The 23,450-nt window shown below is 35.4% G+C and overlaps 1 protein-coding gene across 6 annotated transcripts in view; it reads right to left on the bottom strand.

Moving 5' to 3' along the window:
• UCHL3 (ubiquitin C-terminal hydrolase L3) overlaps positions 1 to 23,450 on the bottom strand; it is a 43,532-nt gene that overhangs the window by 1,271 nt on the left and 18,811 nt on the right. The window contains exons 6-8 of one of the 6 annotated variants that reach the window (XM_073795306.1): positions 18,195 to 18,245; positions 9,132 to 9,323; positions 4,351 to 4,426 (exon numbers count right to left, since the gene is read on the bottom strand). In XM_073795306.1, coding sequence (XP_073651407.1) covers positions 4,351 to 4,426; positions 9,132 to 9,323; positions 18,195 to 18,245 — 319 coding nt within the window. Of the gene's footprint in view, positions 1 to 4,350; positions 4,427 to 4,967; positions 5,130 to 9,131; positions 9,324 to 18,194; positions 18,250 to 23,450 lie in introns of those variants that run through there. The other 5 variants (XM_073795307.1, XM_073795305.1, XM_073795309.1 and 2 more) reach the window with 5 other exon arrangements.

The following is a 23,450-nucleotide window of genomic DNA, read 5'->3' as shown; positions in this document are numbered from 1 at the left end:
CTTCCCACAGTGAGGCAAAAGTTAAAAGATAAAATAATATATCCTAAAACAAACACTTTAAGTATGCTACCTACGAATATTTTTAACACCAATAGTTATTTAGAACCTTGTTTCCATGTTTGAAAGCCTATATTATCTTCACAAACAGACATTATTAGAAATATATACTATTGGCTTTAATTTCCTAAAAAGAATATGCAAAATTAATGTCAGCTTTTCAAAAGTTATGACCATCAGAAATATAAAAAATTTCTTTCTTCACTTTAAAGCCTTCTGATGAAGGCTCCTAAGTAAGACTGACATGTTTATACCAATGAAAGGAAGCCACTACAAGGTTTATATATTACTACTACTAATTGTGTACCAAGGTAGGAGTACAGAGCAACAATCTAAATCACCTAGGATTATTTTACTGACCACCAAAAGTAATCAGTATCACCTTGAATAAACTAGTACTTTTTCAATACTATGAAAAATGAAAAAGTCCAGAGTTATATAAACTCCTGCTAACCCAAAGTTAACTGATACTCTCTATACAAGCCTATCATTTCAGATGTTTTATAAGTGGCACATCAAGTTCAAGCCATAAAATACAACTCCCTCTGTAATTTCATGGCTTCTAAACATAATAAAAAGTTTTGAATCAATATGTATACATAGTGATAGACCTGGACTAAAAGATACTACTTGTAAAGAAAATATGAGTGAAAATTAACCAAACCAAAAAGCAAAACAGGACAATTATGAAATCTGAAGAAATAAAAAAGTTAAAAAGAAAAGTACATTGACTATGGCTCATCTGAGAATAGTATTTCTGTAGTCATAAGAATATAAACAACTATAACAACACTGGAAGAACAGGAAAAAGTAAACCATGTATTTTTGTGATTGGGAGGGATAGGTAGGTAAAGAGGGTGACAAAGGAAAGCTAGATTATCTTCATTGTGGGAAGCCAAGGAATAACATTAGGTAACTTCCACCTCTAGCCAGAATGAAATAATGTACTGGACTAGGCCTTCCACTGGAAACAACTAAAGACCTGGACAAGATATCTGAAACCATTGTTTTATAGATTGGGAAACAGGTAGCCCAGAACTGTTAGTAAGCCTAACAGTAATGTCCACTTATCTGCCAGTGCCGGAAAGGAAAACCCAAGCAGCCTACAGCAGCCTCACTTAGGAGACCGAGGGGAAAGAGCAGAGTTCAAGGAGGCTGAGGCAGGTGGAGTTTGCACAATGCCAGGAAGAAGGTAGCTACACACTTTGGCGAGCTGTTGCTCTTTGTCTGGGACCAGGCCAGGATCAGTGGGCCAGCTGGGGGCGGGAAGCAGTGTGTCTGGAACAGAGCTTTGGGCTGGGGTGGTCAAGAGCTTGTTTATATACCAGGGGAATGAGTAAATCAGAAAAGAAATGAAGGATAATGAGAGCTAGATTTCCCATGTTCAGAAAAGGAAGTCACAAATATGGATAACACTAGAATAAACTGTATATTATTAGGTTAGAATTATAAATGTGGATGTAAATAAATGCTTTTTAATATATAGAGAAACAGATATAATTGTGTGTGTATGTATATCCATATTCACATACATGTGTCTATGTATATAATACAGACAAATATTTCCTAGCTCTGTCCTCTGAGAAAGCCTAGAAGTAATGATATCTTAATAGCAATTAACACACTTAGCACCCAGGTCTTGGTTCTAATCATCATTTTCCAATGAAAGGAACCAGGGCTCCTTGGAGAAGTGGCTGAACACAGGGCTGGGGCACGAAAAACAAAGGATGAACCAGGAAATGTTTTTCTACTAGAAAGTTAGAAAGTGCTCAAAAGAATGACAGGGACACATAAAAAGGACATATGCCAAGAACTACATGAAGCCCTAAGGACAAGAGGTGATAATAGAAAGATGAATAACTCAGTCCCTTTCATCAGCTAACCTTACAATTAGGTATAGAATGAATACATTGAAGACTACCACTACCCTTTGTTATACAATTTTCCTGTAGAAATTACCTTGCACCACGTCTATAATTATATAGCCTTGTTTTTTAAAATAAGGATATGTAGAAATGACTTTTTTTTTTTTTTTTTTGCGGTACGCGGGCCTCTCACTGTTGTGGCCTCTCCCGCTGCAGAGCACAGGCTCCGGCGCGCAGGCTCAGCAGCCATGGCTCACGGGTCCAGCCGCTCCGCGCCATGTGGGATCTTCCCGGACCGGAGCACGAACCCATGTCCCCTGCATCGGCAGGCGGACTCTCAACCACTGTGCCATCAGGGAAGCCCAGAAATGACTTTTTTCTTAAAAACCATATGCTGCTCTCTTACCCACTGTTTTCTATGCACTAACTCAATACTCCTCTTGCTCAACATTCCTTTTAACTTTATTAGGAATTTGCGTCAGGGCTACCACCAATTCCCCTTGCAATGAGTCAGCAGCTGCCCATCTTCATTTGTCTTGCATTCATCCCTGTCCTCTCTAACATCTCAAAGATTCCAGCTATTCTGTAGAACTCTGAAATTCTTTAAACTCATTTAGAGAATGTAATCCTCAAAGGGCTCTGATTCTCTATCAGCAACATCGATCATTCTTCCTGCTAAAGAATACTTGAACCAAACAAGACCTCAGTAGTTCTGCCTTTCTTTTCTGATGTTCTTAGTTCAAACCAATTTTAAAATACTTTGGTGCTGATCTTGGCATGCTACAAAAAAGAACCATTCTGTATATGTAGCCTATCCCGGATACACATCTTTCCTTCTACTGCCCTTTTAGTCTCTGAGCTCAGAAAGCTAGCTAATCAGTCAAACTGAGGTTTTTAGACAACTCATTCCTTCCCGTGAGATGATCAGAGGTGCTTTTCTTCTGAATATCTTTTAGACGTTATTGTTTGCTCTATTATGAAGTCGCCCATTCTGAAGGTCACCATTACTTTTATAGTCTCTGGTTATGGATATTTATCACTCCTCTGGCCTCTCCTAAATCTACTTTCTTGAAGTCAACAGAATGTGTCTGTAAGTCTCAGCACACTCTTTACTTCCACTTCTACTAGTTACTCTTTATTATTCAGAATTCAGAGCAGAAACTAGCTTCCAGCAATCGGACATTTGAAATCCCCAATCCCTATTACATTCTATCTTTATGTAGATTCTAGAGACTGAATTAGCAAAGCATATGCTCCAAATCGCTCTGCAGGTCTGTTACATACTCCGATGACAACTATCTGATTCCTACTCAAATCACTCTACTATTGCAGATGACCCACAGGGATGTACATTCCTTTTCTTGTCCCCTTTAATAGAGCCACTTCTTTTTAATGAAGTGTATGATTCTGTTGCCATATTCCAAATATAAAATCCATCTGAATTTTATGGACCACATTTACAGTCACAATCAGAGTCCTTTTGGAACTCTTCAGTCTTTAAATTAAGGAAAATGAAAGTGAAAAGTTAATATTTACAGCAAATGAGAAGAAAGAGAACTAAAAATCACGGTATCTAGAAATTGAAAAGGATTTCACTTTTTTGTTTCTTTATTCGGCCTTTTTTAATCAAAGAAGGTCTCAGAGAGAAAGACAAAAAGGACTCATAAGTACTATCTACCAATTTTGAAAGAATCATAAAAGTTTCTTCTGCCTGAATGAATCAATTTAAACTATCCTCGAGTTATTATCCTCTAAAATTATCCTCTAATTATCCTTTAATTATCAATGAAAATATCCTCTCCTCCAAATACAAACTAAAGTAGTCCACCTATAGTTAAACTTTTAAAAGGTAAGTGCAGGAATAGGCCAAAATACCAAGTAATTAATCATGGCTACTTTGACACATGCCTTAGGGAACTGTTGCCAGAAAACATAGACTCCTGTAAAGTCTTTTTAAAAATCAGATGTGATAAAAAAGGATAGTACAAAAGCCTGAAAACTAGTAATACTCATTATTGAATACAAAAACTAGTCATTATGAATAATACGCTATGTTTTAAAACTAGTTTCAGGATCAAGATCGTTCATCCAAGATGTTGATGATAACCAACTCAAAAATTTAGTAAAGACTGCTGAAGTGATTTACAGGAGTCTCCTAAATGATTTAGCAAAGCATTTTCCTGCTTTGCTAAAATGCAAAGGTGGTATGCAGGAATTCTTGAATTATAAGTTACTTGAACATCAAAAACATATTTATTTTTTGTAGTAAAAATTTTTAAATGGAAAACTTCCATTATGCCAACTCAATGTTATATGGTAATCAATTAATTTAGGTAAACACAATAAATATCAACAGTCATGTTTATCAGAAATACAGATTTCCCCATTTACTATTTCTTTCCCCAGGATAAATTAAAATAGTTCTTACCTAATTCATAGAGATGCCCATCTACATGAACTAATGCAATAAAATGAAGATCTACTTTTTCATCTATATTTGGTGCCTGGAATAGGAGGGGAAAATACATATTATATATATTAGTAGTCAAATCAATCAACTACATGTAAACACATACAAATAATATCAAATGACATGAAAAAATATTTATCCAATATAATTCAAGGCTTAATCTTTGATATAGTGGACAGAGTGAACACGCCTACATTTATAACAAATGTGCTTGCCCATCAACAAGGAGAACACTGACTCAAGGCACACCTTTCTTAATCTCAATTGACTTTAACCTAAAGTTTTGTTCACTCTGGAAGCCCAGCACCTAGCACAACACCTGATACATAGTAGGTATACAGTGTATACTTGCTGAATGAAATGAATGCATGAACTAATTTGTCTAATTTCTGAAATTTGAAATAATAAAGTTTTTAGAAGTTTAATAATAGCATAAACAGAGTTTAAAAAACTCTTTGCAAGTTAAATTTTAGGACATCAAGAAAGTGAGTTCTTCCCTTAATGATGTAACCTTAATCTCATTTTTTTGAAAAATGCAATATAGACTTAGAATAAAATAAGTATTTTTATTCATCCTAGATTCAAAAGGTTTAAAAACGAAGAGAAGGGCTTCCCTGGTGGCGCAGTGGTTGAGAGTCCGCCTGCCGATGCAGGGGACACGGGTTCGTGCCCTGGTCCGGGAAGATCTCACATGCTAGGCCCATGAGCCATGGCCGCTGAGCCTGCGTGTCCGGAGCCTGTGCTCCGCAGCGGGAGAGGCCACAGCAGTGAGAAGCCCGCGTACCGCAAAAAAAAAAAAAAAAAAATGAAGAGAAGCAGGAAAATAGCCCAAAAGATTAAAGGAGAAAAAGGGAACAAGTTAAAGTAACTTGAACAAGTTAAAGTAAAATTTAACTTAGCCTACAATTTTTCTCTTGTTTTCTCAGTGAACTATTTGATATTAAAACTATACCTAGGTTTTTTTAGCTTGCCAAATTCAATTTGCATGAGCAACTTGTGCTACATTTCTTAGACATTCAAATAACTTATGCAAGTCAATACATGATAAACTGGCACTGTTTACAATATATAGTAACTACACAGATAACACTAATATGTGTTAGCTATATACCAAATCTAAATGGTTTGAAATGAAATATAATCACTGTTAAATGTAAGTACAGATTTTAGAGGCAAAAGTTTTAAAGAGGCATAATCAAGTTATATCTCATATTATTTAATATCCAGTAAGTAACACAACAGTATCAACTCTAAAATTTCTATTTTTTCACCCTCAAGTAATTATATAATTTTAAGTTTTAAGTAATACGAAGTTTTCAGATGCAGGAATTGAAAGGAACAGAACAAACATTCCTATCTTGGATTTACTGGATGCCTCTAAAGCATTTACAGATAGTGACTCATCTAACCTCATCTTATTCTTCAGGGATTATTGCCCTCGAATTACGAATGGCAACAACGCAACATAAATTGCTGTGGCAAACTAGCTCTTCCTAAATTCAACTTAGAACTAAAGAATTTCACAGTTGGTAGGAATCACAGTTACGTAGTTTTACTGTTGCTCCAATGCTAGACTGCTCTCTATTGTAGCCCCATCTTGTGGTATCCCCGCAAACAACAGGGAACTGCCGCTAGGTTTTCAGGCAGTCCATTCCATTTTGACAGTTTTGTTAGAATTATCCCTCATACTGAGGCAAAAAATGTTTCCCAATATTTTCCATCATCTTAAAAAAGTCTAATCCCGCTTGAACATGATATTTCTTCAAACACTTAAAGACAGTGATAATGAGTTCCCTTATTTTACTGGTCAGAGAATCAAAGATTTTAGTGATCACTCAATCCAATACCCCCATTTCACCAATGACCAGAGAGAACCCAATTTTTCAAGGTTAAATCTAGGCAATTCAACAAACTATAAATTCAATTCTATAACACGAACACTACAAAAAATTCCTTATCCAACTAGGAAAGGGGCTTGATTTACTTATTTTAAGATAATTCTCCAATAGGATATAAAGTATATTTAAAATCTTTTGAGCTCCTATGTCTTTAAAATTATTACTTATTTTAACACCATCTCTTCTTAAGAATAATACCTCTAATCTGGTTTTTACATTTTGTCAGTAAATACAACTGTGCTAGAGATAAAAGTAATACAACCAGAACCAGAGACCTGAATATGTACCCAATCCCTGTGAGCACTGGGTTTCTTATCTGTTTTGAGGTTTAAACGAAATGCATGAAACTACTTTGTAAACTGTTAAGTGTCATATAAACATTATGTGTTATTACACTACTAAGACTACATTATTACAAATGTAAGAAGTCACTAAATCTAGTGACTCAAAATTGTGAGTCATTGTCCAAAAGTGCATACTAAAAATACAAAACGCCAAAGAGGGCATGAAAATCCTTCAAACTATTATAAAAGATAAATGCTCAAAATTTCTAAACCTTCCACAAGACCTCAGCACCTATTACAAGCCTTTTCCTTTGGTCAACTTCAATTAGTCAGAGTCTGAAATCTATAATTATGCAATTGCTTAAACATTATTCCACTGAAAACAAGAACAATACATAAAAAGCAAATTCCAGGGCTTCCCTGGTGGTGCAGTGGTTGAGAGTCCGCCTGCCGGTGCAGGGGACACGGGTTCGTGCCCCAGTCCAGGAAGATACCACATGCTGCGGAGTGGCTGGGCTCGTGAGCCATGGCCGCAGGGCCTGCGCGTTGGGAGCCTGTGCTCCGCAACAGGAGAGGCCACAACAGTGAGAGGCCCGCGTACCGCAAAAAAAAAAAAAAAAAAAAGCAAATTCCAGTATGTCTTCTGTTAGATAATTTTTACCTATATTTTTATATCTTATTTTTTACAAAGTTTCTTAATTTAGAACATACTGCTTATTACCTTGAAGGATTAAAAAAATGATGTGACGAATCAATTAGATAGAAATTAACTAAATGCTAAATAAAAATTTCAAATTATAAAAAACAGTTTAAATTTAATTTATAATTGTGGCGCTAAATATATACCAGGCACTGTTCTAAGTGCTTTATAAGAATTGACCAATTAATTGTTATATAAACCATATGAGGTAGGTAATATAGTTATACCCATTGTACTCTCAAGAAAACTGAGGCACAGAAGTGTTAAGTAACATGCTCTGGGTCACAAAGCTAGTAAGTGATAGAATCTGGTTTCAAATCCAGGCAATGTCATTCTAGAATCCATGTTCTTAACCACTAGGCTATGAAAACACTTATGAAGCTATAAAGCAATGGAATTAACATGGGGAAAAGATCAATATTACATAAAAACATAACACTGAGAATGCCAATTTTTATGACATGTTCATTTATATTTAGAATATTTTTTAAGTACAAAGGAATTTATTCCTATGTGGAATCAACTGTGTCCAAGTCAGAATTTAGAAAATTACGGTTTTACTCTGATCATCTAATTCACTTGTGTCTCCTACTGTGCCAGCGTATGGCACAGTAGGGAAGCAATAAATATCAGATGGATAAATACGACAAACGCATGTTGTGACCCAATGAGGATAATGAAATAGAGAGACACCAGTCTGTTGATACCAGTTTGTGGACGAAAGGCTATTTTGATGACTATACTGATATTTGGTGGAAGGAGATGTTTAAGGAAAAGTGCCAAGACTCCACCTCATAGTCTGAGAATAGCTCTAGAAGAGTAAATAAGGGGAAGGAAAGAATGTCTGACACCAACTTTTAAGTTTTTTAAGCATGAAAGTATGTGTAATCAGACTTCCTCTGGCTTCAAAAGTCACGATGATTTACTGAAGTGTCAAGTTTCTTATAAATGTATGGCATACACCAAATCTTTCGGATGTCGCATTTCTAGGTAGGCTCTGTCAAGCTATAGTCATTACCATTAATTTTCTAAAACATCAGAAAGACAAGACCTATAGTTGCCATCCTGCATCTTATTTCAATTATGAGAATTATTAGAATTCCATCATCAACCTCAACATTTAAGGTAATTAGGTAATTAGCACAATTACAAGAACAAATGTACTTTTTAACAGTTTGCTAGTATTATCAACTTAAAAAGGAGAAATTATAAAATTTGTGGGAAGTCTATATCAATTCACAAGGAGAAAAATCGTCACCTCCTACATGAGAAAAGATCTTTAGAAACTGAATAGGCAGGGAAGATTGGATCAAGATTAAACCAAGTACCTGAGCCACCTCAGGGAATAAAATAGCTTAGATGAAACACCCTACACCATGGAAGCTTAGATTAAGGATAGAGTGAGTAAAATAACCCCAAAGCATGACAAGAGACTAAAGTCATGTTCAGAAACATGAAAAAAAATAAAGTAAGAGATGGCAAAGAACTCAGACAATACACAGCATTTGTTGACCTGAGTCAACTAAATGAAATTGGAAAGATGAAGGGTAAGAGACTACATATTCACTTTAACAACTGACAGGAACTTAAACATTATCATGAATGTCGATCAGCACTCATCAAAAGGCAGGCACCTGTTGGTGTTATATGGAGTGGAAAGATGGATGTTCACCAAGGCACTGGTGAGAGTCAAGCTGGACTGCAAAACATAGAGGTATGCTTGCAGTCTTACTGGGGGAGAAAAAGCTAATGGTTGATGAACCAAGAGAAAAGCGCTTTGAAGACTGAAGAAGTTTAAGGGAAAAAATGGACTGCCCCTGTCACTGGAAGAAGAGATGGAAGATTGACTACACTTACAACAGAATGGAGACCCAAAGATGGTAGGCGTAAGAAGGGTCGCCAGCGACGAAGACGGAGAGATGGACTGGTAGCCTTTGCAGGGCCTACATGGTTACGTTTGGCCCAGGGCAGGGATGCATGGTGACACCATGATGAGGCCTTCGCTCTGCAGTGGCTAGAATGAGGCTGTGATGAGGATGGCGGAGAGGACTACATAATTAAAAAAGAGAACATTTTACTGAGACCACGTTACTGGGAGATCAGTTATTCTTAAAAGCACCGTATGGTCATACTTGGATTTATATGGTCTAGTATTTTTAATCAATCATAATTTAGAAAAGGATCGTAAATGAATATTAGTTAAAGGTACGTGAAGTGGAAATACATAACCAAAGTATCAGGTTATATTCCATAGCTTCTGTTAAGTGCACATCTAAACTACCCTCATTTGTATAGCGCAAACTCATGGAATTATTTAGAAGTCACTAAAGTCGAATTATTACATCAAACTGTTTTTAAAAAAAAGAACACACACACAAAAAAAACATGTAACACATACAAAACATACAAAGAATTATGTGTAAAAGAAAACCGTATGGTAACAGGCACTAGTAAAAAGAATTCCTTAGCAGTAATAAACACTAAGGAAAAAAACAACTTCAAAATATAGAGGAGTGAAACAAATCCCTCAGAAGCTGATGCCATGCATAAACTATCCTCTTACTTAGGCTGAAAAGTTAAATGGAAACTATCATGGATTATTTAGCCATCTTTTAGTAAAAGAAAAAAACAGTTAAAATATGTATCACTTATTTTGTGCCAGGCACTCTTTTAAGCACTTTACACGTATTAATTCATTTAATCTCCCAGTAACCCATGAGATAGTTACTGTAATTATCTCCATTTTACAAATAAGAAATCAGAGCACAGAGAGGTTAAGTAACATAACCCAGGTCACACTGCCAGGAAGCAGCAGGGCTGGGATTCAAATACAGCAAATCTAGTTCTAGAATCCAATGATCTTAATAACTGTGGTGTACAGCCTAAGTGGCCAAGAAAAAGATTTTAATACTCATTTATTAGACCAGATTCCAACGAGCAGAGGAGTAATCCTCTTAAAATTAGATTTTTGGGAGTCACATTTTCGAACACTATTGTACCACAAAAGGTGAATCTGACCTAAGAGTTTTCCACAAAATGCACATGCTAATAAACACTAACTTATTAATGGTAATCCAAATGATAATTTTACAATTGTCGCCTCCAATAAATAACACCAGCACATGAAACTGAGTTTAAAGCAGTATGATAAAATTATAATCACTAACAACCATAGTGAGAAGAAGTAAAAAAAAAAAAAAAGTGATATAAGTCCTTGCTTAGTGATAATGGATTTCACTAACCATGACCTATTTTCTTTAGGAAAATAAAGGGGTTTTCCTTGAATGATTTCTATGACTCTTTCAACCCTGAAAACCCTATGATCCTACTTAGTACTTCTGATCTATGTAAAATAATACAATAACCTAAAATAAAGGGTTTTAAAAACATGTTTGTGAACAGTTTAGCTGCTCATAGTAAGAATCAATCAATTAGAAATACATAAATGAATCCTATACTTTGCTCTATATGGGAACAAAGGTGTATATAATAAAGTGTCTGCGCTCACATAGTCTAACATGTTTGTCATATTCAATCTGATTACATTTAAATAAGAGAAAGACAGAAGAGTGGGGAAGAGGAAAAGGAAAATGGATGGAGAAAGAAAATGGAGTAAAGGAAGAGAGGAAGAGATGACTAATGAGTAGTGGAGAAAACAAAAATTTTCTAAGAATCTAGGGAAGGAGAGATTACTAAACCAGAAGTAGAACTAAAGGCATACATTGAAAGAACATATAAGGTTTGGGCAGGCAAAATGGGAAAGGTATTCCTAGCAAAGAATTCAGCGTGAGAAAAAAGACAAAAATAGGAATGAGGATGACATGTTCAGAGGACTAGACTATCAGGTCTGGGATCTGACTTTACCCCCCATCTAAAAAGTTATCCTGTTACTTGTTCATAGGTGCTGGCAGAAGACATGAGACGCTATGTCAGAGACAAAGGACTTTACTCATAGCCCAGCAAGGAGCACTATCATCACTGTTAGTGTCAGTTCACATGAGGGCAACACAGAGGGCCCAGATGGATGGCTGCACACACAATGGGCTGCATTATAGGAGAGGAACACTGGGCTTGGGGAAACTGATGTATTATAATAAGCAGTAAGCAAACTTGTCTTTGTTCTGGAGGCAGACATTACCTCATCCCTCACAGTGCTTACTGGGAGAAAAGTGATTTCTAACTTAAAATATGATGGCTCTCTTCTTTTGCCATTTTTGAAGAATGTTTTTTAAAACTTAAAAAAAAAATTCAAATTACAAAGAGTTACAAAAATAAAAAGAGTACAGGAAACACCTAGATTTACCTATGACATTTTATTCTGATTTGCTTTATCATCTGTACTTATACTCTCTTGCTCTCTTCCTGTCTCTCTACATAGTTGTTTTTTTTTTCTTCCTGAACCATTTGAGGATAAGTTATATATATCATGGTCCTTTACCCCTAAATACTTCAGTATTTCTTAAGACTAAGAAAATTCTCTTGGACTTCCCTGGTGGCACAGTGGTTAAGAATCCGTGAACCAGGGGCCTCCCTGGTGGCGCAGTGGTTAAGAATCCGCCTGCCAATGCAGGGGACACAGGTTCAAGCCCTGGTCCGGGAAGATCTCACATGCCGCGGAGCAACTAAGCCTGCGAGCCACAACTACTGAGCGCGCATGCCACAACTACTGAAACCCGCGCATCTAGAACCCGTGCTTTGCAACAAGAGAAGCCACTGCAATGAGAAGCCCGTGCACTGCAAAGAAGAGTTGCCCCCGCTCACTGCAACTAAAGAAAGCCCGTGCACAGAAATGAAGACCCGATGCAGCCAAAAATAATTAATTAAAAAAGAAAATTCTCTTTTATACAGCAGTTATCACCTTCATAATTTCATATAGATATGGGCTGTGTTAGGATGTGTGTAGGTTGGGTGTCATGTTAGACTTCTGTCTAACCTTCCATCCATATTTTAATTTTGTCAGTTGATCCATTCATGTCCTTTGTAGCATTTCCCCTCAGGATCTAATCTGGGAGCAGGTATTGAATTTTTTTGTCATGTCTCTTCAGTATCCTTTAACCTGGAGCATTTCCAACAGCCTTTGTCTTTTATGACATTAACACACAGTCCCCTTCCCACATTTTTTAATATACATTAAAAAATGCATTATAGGATTTTTTAATATACAGGTTTTTTACATAAAAAAATCATGCTCTCTGTGAATACAGACATCTGTATTTCTTCCTTTCCAATCCATATGCCATTTGTTTCTTTTTCTCACCTTACTGCATTGGCTATAGGACCTCTAGAACAATAACGAATTTCGCTGATTTTCACTTTTAATTATTTCTTCCTTGTGCGTACTTTAGGGATAATTTGCTCTTTTTTTTTTTTTTTTTTTTTTTGCTACCTTTAGGTAAAAACTTAGATCACTGACTTGAAGCCTTTTTTCTTTTCTACTATAAGCATTTAGTGCTATAGATTTTTCTCTAACCCTTGCCTTTTCTTTTCTACTATAAGCATTTAATGTTACAGATTTTTCTCTAATCCCTGATTTAGCTGCAACTTGTAAATTTGGATATATTTAATAATTTTTCTTTCAATTCAAAATGTTTTCCAGAAAACAAATTTATGGTTACCAAAGGGGAAAGGGGGTTAGGGGAGGGATAAATTAGGAGTTCAGAATTGGCAGATACAAACTACTATATAAAAAATAGATAAAACACAATGTCCTACTGTATAGCACAGGGAACTATATTCAATATCCTGTAATAAACCATAATGGAAAAGAATATGAAAAAGAATATACATATATATGTATAACTGAATCACTTTGCTGTACACCAGAAACTAACACAGCATTGTAAATCAACTACACTTCAATTAAAAAAAATTTTTTTAAATGTTTTCTCATGTTCTCTGAGACTTCCTCTTTGATCCAACAAGCTATTTAGAAGTGTATTGTTTAATCTCTAAATATATGGGGATTTTCCAGATACTTTTTACTGTTATTAATTCCTAATTTAATTCCATTATGGTTAGAAAATATTCTTTGTATAATTTAAATTTTTAAAAAAATTTTTAAGATTTATTTTCTGATCCATAATATGGTCTATCCATGAGCACTTAATCATTCTTTAGAACAATTTAAAAAAGAAAATTTATTTTATATTTACCTTCACTTGTTCCATTTCCAGTGCTCACCAATTCTTTGTGTAGATTCAAGTTGTAGTGCAGGTAAGCTTGTAATGAATTCTCTCAGTTTTTGTTTGTCTAAAAGACTTTATTTCTCCTTTATTTTTGAAAAATATTTTTGTTCCATCGAATTCATTTTAAAAACCTTTTTCTTCTTTTTTTAAAAAAATATTTATTTATTTGGCTGCGCCAGGTCTTAGTTGCGGCACATGGTATCTTCGTAGCAACGAAGGGATCCTGCCTGTGGGATCTTCGTTGAGGCATGTGGGATCTTTAGTTGTGGCACACGGGATCCTTTAGTTGCAGCATGCAGGATCTTTAGTTGCAGCATGTGGGATCTGGTTCCCTGACCAAGGATCGAACCCGAGCCCCTTGCACTGGGAGCGCGGAGTCTTAACCACTGGACCACGAAGGAAGTCCCTCTCTTTTCCTTCTGATTCTACCTGCACATATTAGATCATCTGAAATTGATCCACAGCTCTTGGGTGACCTGGGGGGTTTTGTGGGGTTTCTTCCCATGATTTTTTATTTTTGTGATTCAGTTTGGGTAAATTTCCAGCAATTTATCTTCACATTTCCTGATTCTTTCCTCAACATTTGCAAGTCTACTGGCAAATCCATTAAAGGCATTCTTCACCTCTGGTACTGTGTTTTTAATTACTAGATTTCCATTCGATTCTTTCTTAGAGCTTCCAACTCTCTGTTGATATTCCCCATCTGTTGGTATCTGTTGTCTACCTTTTCTACTTGAGGCTTTAACATATTAATCACAGTTATTTTAAGTTGCATCTGACAGTTCCAACACCTGGATCATATCTGAGTTTGATTCTGTTGATTCCTTTGTCTTGTGACAGTGTGTTATTTCTCTTGTTTTCTTCATCTTATAATTTTTGTTTAAAAGGCACACATCCTGTGTAGGAGCAGAGAGACTGAGACAAATGTATTTATGTCTGGGAATGGGCATGCCTCCTCTTCTGCTAGGGCTTTAGTGTGTGGAGTTGAGTCAATCTAGTTAGAAGTTGTGCTGTTTGGTTTGTTTTTGCTATGGTTATCCTCAGTAATCTACCAGCTTAAAATCTGCCTCGCATTACTGTGTGCTTAGGGTAGGAGCTGGCTTGCTGAATGCTTGCTTTTTCAACGTTCTTGTTCCACTCATAGCTTTAGGATTTTTCTCAGAGTCTATGCCTCAGAGAAGGTCTCTCTTCATGCTCTTGGCCTACCCCACACATTTGACACTTGTTTGTTGGTGCTGGCTGGTCTAATGGTGGGAAGGTGAAGGCATTCTTTGTTGACATGGTTCAGCCTCCATCATAAGTAGGTTGTTTGTACCTGGATATCAAGGACAAGGCTTTCCATGGGATCCTCCCCTCCTCCATTGATTTCTCTCATAGGAGTTTCCTATACCTCCCCTGAAGGGGTAGTTTTGTCTGTTCCCTTCTCCAGGGAGGGTTTTCTGTCCCAGCATTGTTAGGTTTTATTCCATAGGGGAGAAGAATCCAGGCCCTTCCCAAAGTAGAAGCTGCTTCCTCCCCCCAGGCCTGCACCTTGGGCCTCTCTCTTGCCTTGTCCCTAGTTTATGCTTATAGGCACCCAGTGAGGTCTGTGGAGAGTGGATGTGAGCTCCCCCTTGGCACTGCTTACAGGGATTTTATAGTATCATACCAGCCTATACTTGACCTTTAGCAATTTGTTAAAATTTTTAACATTTTTTACAAGGAAAAAAAATCATATTCTTCACGCTGCTTTCACTTTCCATATATTTTGGGCCTCTATCCACCTCAGTAAGTATATATGTACATTATTTTTCACGACAACATATTATTCCTTAAATAGATGCACCATAAACATATTATGGCATCTTTAGTTTGTTTCTAGTTTTCTACATTTATAAACTATGCCGTAGTAAATACATTCACACAGGTATCTTTATATGTTCATCAGTCAACAATAATAATAGCTAGCACTGAGTGCTTACTATTACATACCAAATGTTCTAAACTGCGGATGCTATAGAGTCTCACAATGATCGTACTAAGGTAGAAATTATGATCATTTCTATTTAAAGATGAAGATAAAATTTTTGCCCAAACATTATCAGATTATCTATGGGTAATTTTAGCCCTCTTTTTGCTCATCACGTTTTCCATATATAAGAGGAAGGAATGAAAAAAAGAAAGGATATGTTCAAAAGCACACCCTCCTGAATGAGTTCCATACATCAAGGTTCATGTGTGTGTGCATGTGTTTCTATTTGGCAACTGTTTTACAATATCAAATACAGGACAGTACGTTACTACATTATGACTGTCTTACTTGTAACTACCTTGTAATGCTCTTAGAAAAACCTTTTATCCACTATCATATTGCTAGTATACTAAGTATTGTTTTCCATAAGTAAATGAATATGTTGAGTTGTTAAACATTAGAAACAGTAATTCTAAATTTTTACTCTAGTCATATTTACTTCTACCTCCTAAAGCTAAAGGAACACAATATATACACATCTTTTCCAACTGTACAATTTGTAAAGATAATTTAATTCATAATATAGACATAACTGTGTACATCACATATATTTTCAATTCCAATGAAAGTTTATATGATAATTCAGGGAAAGACTTTCTTTTTTTTTTTTAACATCTTTATTGGAGTATAATTGCTTTACAATATTGTGTTAGTTTCAGGAAAGGACTTTCAAGTAATATTCTTTTAAGAGATGAAAAGACTGATATGAAGAACGTTACTATGGAATCTTAATATTCCTAGGCTTTCTCTTAGAATTACAAATATTAAAGACATATTCACCAACTTTTACATTGTCATAATATTAGCTGCCGAAGTAACTAAGTTAGCTTTGCTTTCAAATATGAAAATTTAAACTGTGAGTAGAATCTTCAGAATAAATAGCCAATTTCCTTTCCATACTAACTGGAAAGGATCAAATATCTACAGCTTATTCTTGAGTCTTTCAGAAGATTTTAATAAAGAGCTCACTTTCTAGAGCATCTGAATAAAGAACTCACTTCCTCAGTTTTTCAGTTCTGGTAGAGGAATCCAAAGTTGTCAAAAATTATGTATTTCATTAGAATTATTAATGACATCACTGTCTGCCAGGACATTAACACTGAACCCGTGCCCCCTCTGCTTACTGCGTGGGTCTGCAACGGTATAATGTGACTTCACATACACCACTGCAATATAACCTATCTCTTCATTACAGTTTTGAAAAAACCAGAACAGGCTTTTCAAAAACCCTAGGAATTAAATGATTTGCTCTTCAGAAAGTACTCTAAGGAGTTTAACAAATATTTTTTGCATAAAGGAATTAGGTATAGACATTCATTTTGAGATTTTTAAGCATTCTGATTCTGACTTAAATCCTCTTGAGTTAAAAAAAAAAATACAGGGTGAGCCATTTGGACACAGCCCATGAGCATCAGAACAGTGTCGGGGTCTTTTAGAGGCACAAGGACTTAGTTGACTTGCCCACAGTCATGTAACTAGTGACTCTCAAAGCAGAGGCAGAACCCATGACTCCTGGCTCCAATTTCAGTGTTTTCATCTCACACAAAGCCACCCACCCATCAACTGTCAACTACCTAATTCATAGAGGCAAACCTATTACTATCTCTAGCTGTATTCCCAAAACAATCAACAGTTCAAATTTTTCTATCTTCAAAGTTATAACTAGTTCAGAAAGAAACCAAAATACCTGGGTCCCAGAAGGCCAAATTACTTTTCCTTCACAGTTAATGTGTATGTCACTTTGTATATGAAAAAATGAGTCAACTACCCTTTAAACTGTTTAATAACCACAAAATTAGAAATGTCATGAAGCCTAAAAAAAAAATTTTTCAAACCTTTAATAAAAAGGTGGAAAGAGGGGCTTCCCTGGTGGCGCAGTGGTTGAGAGTCTGCCTGCCAATGCAGGGGACAAGGGTTCGAGCCCTGGTCTGGGAGGATCTCACATGCTGTGGAGCAACTAGGCCCGTGAGCCACAACTACTGAGCCTGCGTGTCTGGAGCCTGTGCTCTGCAACAAGAGGGGCCGCGATAGTGAGAGGCCAGCGCACTGCAATGAGGAGTGGCCCCCGCTTGCCGCAACTAGAGAAAGCCCTCGCACAGAAACGAAGACCCAACACAGCCAAAAATAAATAATTAAAAAAAAAAAAGGTGGCAAGAGTGTGTCGGTCTAAAAAGCCAAATTACTTTTCCTTCAGTTAATATACATTCTCTGGGTGTACAAAAAATAGATTACTCTTTAGAGTACTTAATAATAACCAAAGAATTAGACATGTTGTAAAGGCTAACAAGAAATGATACAGACCTTTTAACAAAGGGGGCAGAGGGGCAGACTAGTATTACTTCTTTATTAAGAAATCAAGTGTTTGGTAGTTTACCCTAAGTGCTTAAATCTAAATTATTCTAAAATGTTAAAATAAAGCAAGTAGATTTTGGCTTATACCCAAAATGTTTTCCCATCTAAAAGGGCATCCTGTTACTAAGAAAAATATCATTATAACCATGTAATTTCCTAAATATAAAGGGATCATTGGCTGGTAGGTACTTAAAATAATTACTGTTTTCCAAAATACAGATAACATAATTACCAAAAGACTGTGGTTGGTTTATGGGTAAGACTTTATGTTTAATATAAGGAAAAATCTACTGTTGACTAAGAGCTTGTTTGTTTTAGCAATTTTTATTTATCTATACATTTTGTTGCCTTAAGAGCATGGACAGTACTTACTAGCTGTGTTAGTAACTTCTTTGTCTTCCAGTCTGTAAAATGGGATAACATCTACCTTAAGGAATTGAGAAGATTAGAGTAGGGTACACACAGTGCTTAGTATAATGCCTACCACATAAGATGCGTTCAGTAAATGGTAACCATCATTATAATAAGATGACAGACATACTTTTAAAAGCAGTGAGAATTTAAGAAGATGAGAATACTTGGCAATTGATAAGCATGTCAATTTCCATTGCATTCACCCATAAATGACACTTAAGAATAATCAAGACTGATACTGTAACACCCCAAAATGATTCCCAAAGTTTCCAGCAACCCCAGGTATCTCATGGTGAGACTCTTTTGTCTTAAATACCTACAAAATCATTCCTTTCATTGACCTGCTGATAAAATATATACTTAATCATGACAATTAAATTTATTTCCAGAATAGGACATGTCCTTTCAAACTTTAGAGATACCACTGAGTCTAAAAAAATGGCACATGGAAAGGAAAAAAATTAGGAACTTCTCTAGGGCTTCCAAATGCCATGAAAAGAAGTAAAATTATAAATGTAGGCATACATGCATGAGGATATGTACACATATATAAAACTTTAAAAGTTTAAAGTCAAAATTATAAATTAATTCCAAATGGACTCCTGTAGATTTGAATAAATTTCAGTATAATGCATTGAATTACACTAAATTTGAGGTCCAAATTTAAAATAGGAAAGTAAAACCAGATTCATGCAGAAGATGCAAACTTTCCTACAAAGTATCCATGTTCAGTTGGCAAAGAAGTCAAAGTGAAACATGAGCTAGATACCAAAATACACAAAATACCACTACATATTCCATGGAAAATGGCAAATTTCTTCATTTTGCTCACCTAATAAATCAAGATACCCACAGATTTCTAGATATTCTTTAAAGACTTTTTTCTCTTACTGGTTTAACAACTGTATTTTCTCACTTCCGTTAACAATTCTCCAAAATCTCTATTAAGATAATGACCTATATCTCTATACTTTACATTAAACTCAAGCTTACCATTGTTAAGCTGGCCAAAAACTAAGTCCCAGAAATTCTTTATTATTATTATTATTTTTTTACAATTTGAGAGTAGCTCCAATAAGATTCTCATTGACTACAAACGAAAAGAATCTTAAATCTTAACCCTTTGTTTTGGAAAGTTGTGGTTAAAACAAAACAAACAGAAAAATCCACCATCCTCAAATATCATTACAACCTCAACTCTATTTTTATTGCTGGAGACATTTTTAGATAGAAGAATTACATCTAGTCAGGTCTGGAAGAGTCAACTGATGAGTTCATATAAGAATTTACTTTAAAATAATAATAGTTATATATCTCCTTTTCCAAAACCCTGATACTGGAGAAAATAAGAAGAACAAGAAGATGATGCAGAAAGAATAAAAAACAGACTATTTTGATTCATTTAGGACAAAATATTTGTTAACCTAAGAAAGGGAAAAAAGTGTAAACAGGACAGAGTAGTAACTACATTCTGACCCTTTCAACAACTAATTTAATCCATTTAACTATCATTCATTTTCAAGTGATATTAGATAAAGAAGAACTGATTACATGTAAGGAGACACAATATCACTGCTTGAAAACAAAGGATCAAAAAAAGAACCATTTCAATAATATTTCCCCCACTATGACTAATCCTAATTTGTACTTCCTCCTTCAAACTCAGCTCTCCCATTCAACTCCACACATACGCTTTAAACCAGCTTCTATTCAGGGAATGATATACAGAAAAAATGATAACAGAAGGAGAGAAAAAGGCAAAAGTGTAAGGAGTTAGGACAGAAGTTCCAGAGCATTTCTCAGTTTTAAGAATGACATAAAATGAAGTTGCCCCAAAAGGATTTCCCTTACATCTTGTTGGAATGGAATAGAGAAAATGGGATATGGAAAATAAATGGAAAACAAAAAGAAAGATCAGAAAGATGCAATTTCAGATTTCTTGACAAAACTGGACTATACAGCTTAAAATGCATGGTACTTGCATCTGAGTTTCATTTACAGTTCCCATCTGATTCTCCCAAAACAATCAGGACCTTAAATTGTACATTCTATAAGAACTAAGTTTCTTCCTAATATCTTCCGTTTCTTTCAGAGTCAAGGAAAGAAGAAAATAAATCCGTAAAGAAGGAAAATAAATGTGAGAGCATCTTAACTCCTTGTAATTCTAACATAATCAAAATAATGAAAAACTATACTTCAGAGTAAAATGAAGCCATGCAAACTATACTTATACAACTAATAAAGATAAAACTTGACACTATTTCCTCCCCCATCACTGACATTCTGCACTGATTGGGCCAGAAAAGCCAACTAGACACATACATATACATACACACATACACAATTTATTTAAAATTGTGTATACATATACATGAGCACATACTTGAAATCAGAACTTACCCACTGCTTTCCCAATAGTCAAAAACACCTTCTCTTATAGGACAACACTAACCAAAGCAGATTACACATTTCACTTGTAAATTAATTACAATTTAATTTCATGATTGAAATTCATTTCATAAACTTTTACAACAGATCTTTGAATGGTCTTAGCAATCAACCACATTATTTCCCTCTATCAAACAAGCCAAAATTTAAAAATAGAATTCAACACCGGTAATGGCTATTTTTGAAGCTATCTCCATTGAAGTAAGAGATCCTCGAAGACACACACTGCATCTTATTTATCTCTGTATATATAGTTGCTAGCACCATACCTGGCATAGTAGGTGCTCAAACAGATTACTAGGTTAATCAAATGAAAGACAGACAATAATTTCATATTATGTAACAAGAACTTGAAAAATGTTCATCTATTTTTGAACTATCTCCATTGAAGTAAGAGATCCTCGAAGACACACACTGCATCTTATTTATCTCTGTATATATAGTTGCTAGCACCATACCTGGCATAGTAGGTGCTCAAACAGATTACTAGGTTAATCAAATGAAAGACAGACAATAATTTCATATTATGTAACAAGAACTTGAAAAATGTTCATCCCTTTGACTCAAGGTAATTCTACCTATAGGAAATGATCTTAAAGAAAGAACCTAGAATGAATATATGAATAAACAAAGATATTCAATGAAGTTATGCGTTTAACTTGAAAAACTGAAAACAATCTAAATATCAAAAGTTAAGGTTACTGGAAAGTAAATTATGGTTCATTCACATGAGAGTACAGTGCCATAAGGAATTATTTATAAAGAGGTTTTGATGAGGAAAATACTCATGATAAAATATTAAGAAAAAAATCCCACAAAAATGTTTGATTTCGACTGTTCTAAAATTAGCTAAAAAAAGATTTGAAGTTAAAAAAAAAAACCATAACTACTAAAAGCATTTTTTGCTACATTTTCCATACTGGCATGTTTGTTTAATACATACATAGAACAATTGTGTCAGTTTCTATTATTCTTCATTATTACTATAAATTTGTATGGAGGTTCCTGAGCAATATAATAAATTTATTCTTTTTGTAAAAAGTTAAATAAACAATAAATCATCAGGAGATCTCTACTCATATCTGGGCTGGCTCCTAAATTAATATGGGCAAATCACAAACTTTACAAATGGCTTTTTAGATAAGTATTGATGAAGTAAAACTAGAGTCTGAAGGCAAATAAAATATTCTTTTGGATTTTTCTTTTCTTGCCTTTATGTTTGATTTGCATACTGTTTCCATTATTGTATCACTGTATTTGTTCACAATTTAAAAAAACACTTTTAATTTAATTTCCTCATATCCCATTGTTGTTCTTCTATCTTCCCAAACTTAAGTGAAACATGAAAGCAGAAACTTCCAACGTAGGTTAATGAAGCATAAGTGAGGTGGGGCTACCGTCCAAATTTCTGGATTAGCCAGAGTCGGCCAGACAATCATGGTGGGATTCAGAACATACAAGTAAACAACTACTCTTTCGCCGCATTTACAGCCAATCTTCTAAAGAGGCTACTGTGTTTTGGTGGCTCATCTCACTGATCTCTCATTTAGTCTACAACTCTCTGCATGCAATAAGGCTCCTGCCTACTCCATTCCCATGAAAGCGTTCTGACAGAGAGTATCAATGATGTCAGTTGTTATTACACTGTTATTACTGGCTCCTCTTCTTCCACCCACTCCTTTAGCACCTATGTGCCCCAGGGATTCACTGTGGTTCACCACTATTCTCCCTCTGTAGAATTCTCAAGGTTCTAACTACTCTCCGACCAAATACAAAACTCCAGATATCGCCCTAGAGCTTTAGACTCCATATCCAACTTCTACACAGATGACCCATTACTCACCTTAAACTCAATATGCTGAACACTAAACATACCATCTTTGGTGGCTCCCCATTGTTTATAAAATTCAAGCCACCCCTTGATCTGGCTTCCCCCTATTGCTTCAGCTCATCCTCTGCCATTCATATTCATTTTTCTGAAAGCCTGGTAAAACAAAATCACCCCTAGTATTTACTGAGGGCCCATTAAATACCAGGCACTATTTTAAGCACTTTATATGATTAACTCATTAATCTTCACAGCAATCCCATAAGGTAGCTGCTATTCTTTTCATTTTATGCTAAGGAAAGTATCTTGCCTAAGCTACTAAATAGTAGAGTCAGTATACAAACCTACATCCTGTGCTCCTTACTTTTATACTATGCACTTTTTCATAAATGCCTATATACTGTCCAATGCCAAGCACTGTCCTGGGGATTAAAGGTAAATATGACAAAAAAGACCCACGTCCTCATGGGACTCCTATTCTATGAAATAAATGGAATAAACAAACAAAAAAACATATTGTAGATTAAAAAATGCCCGGAAGAAAATAAAAAGGGTTTTATGACAGAAAATTCACTGAGGTGGCCCTACTTAACGGTAATGAAAGAAAACCTCTCTGAAAAATGACTTTTAAGGTGAAACCTAAAGGATGAGAAGGTACCAACTATGTAAAGTGAAAGGGTATACCTGGACAAGAACTGGGCCCTTACAAAGCACAAAAATGGTACTATGGACTGAACAATGTTCTCCAAATATTCATATACTGAAGCCCTAATCCCAAATGTGACTGTGTTTGGAGACAGAGCGTTTAAGAAGTAATTAAGATTAAATGAGGTCATAAGGATGGGCCCTAATCCAACAGGGCTGGTGTCCTTATAAGAAGAGGAAGAGACACTAGAGACTTCTCTCTCTCTGCAAGTGCACAAAGAAGAAAAGCCATG

The sequence above is a fragment of the Tursiops truncatus genome, chromosome 18 (genome assembly GCF_011762595.2).
Source record: "Tursiops truncatus isolate mTurTru1 chromosome 18, mTurTru1.mat.Y, whole genome shotgun sequence".
In the NCBI taxonomy this organism is placed as follows: Eukaryota; Metazoa; Chordata; class Mammalia; order Artiodactyla; family Delphinidae; genus Tursiops; species Tursiops truncatus.
Note: the sequence above shows the minus strand (reverse complement) of the source record. Positions and strands in the feature narration are given on the sequence as shown.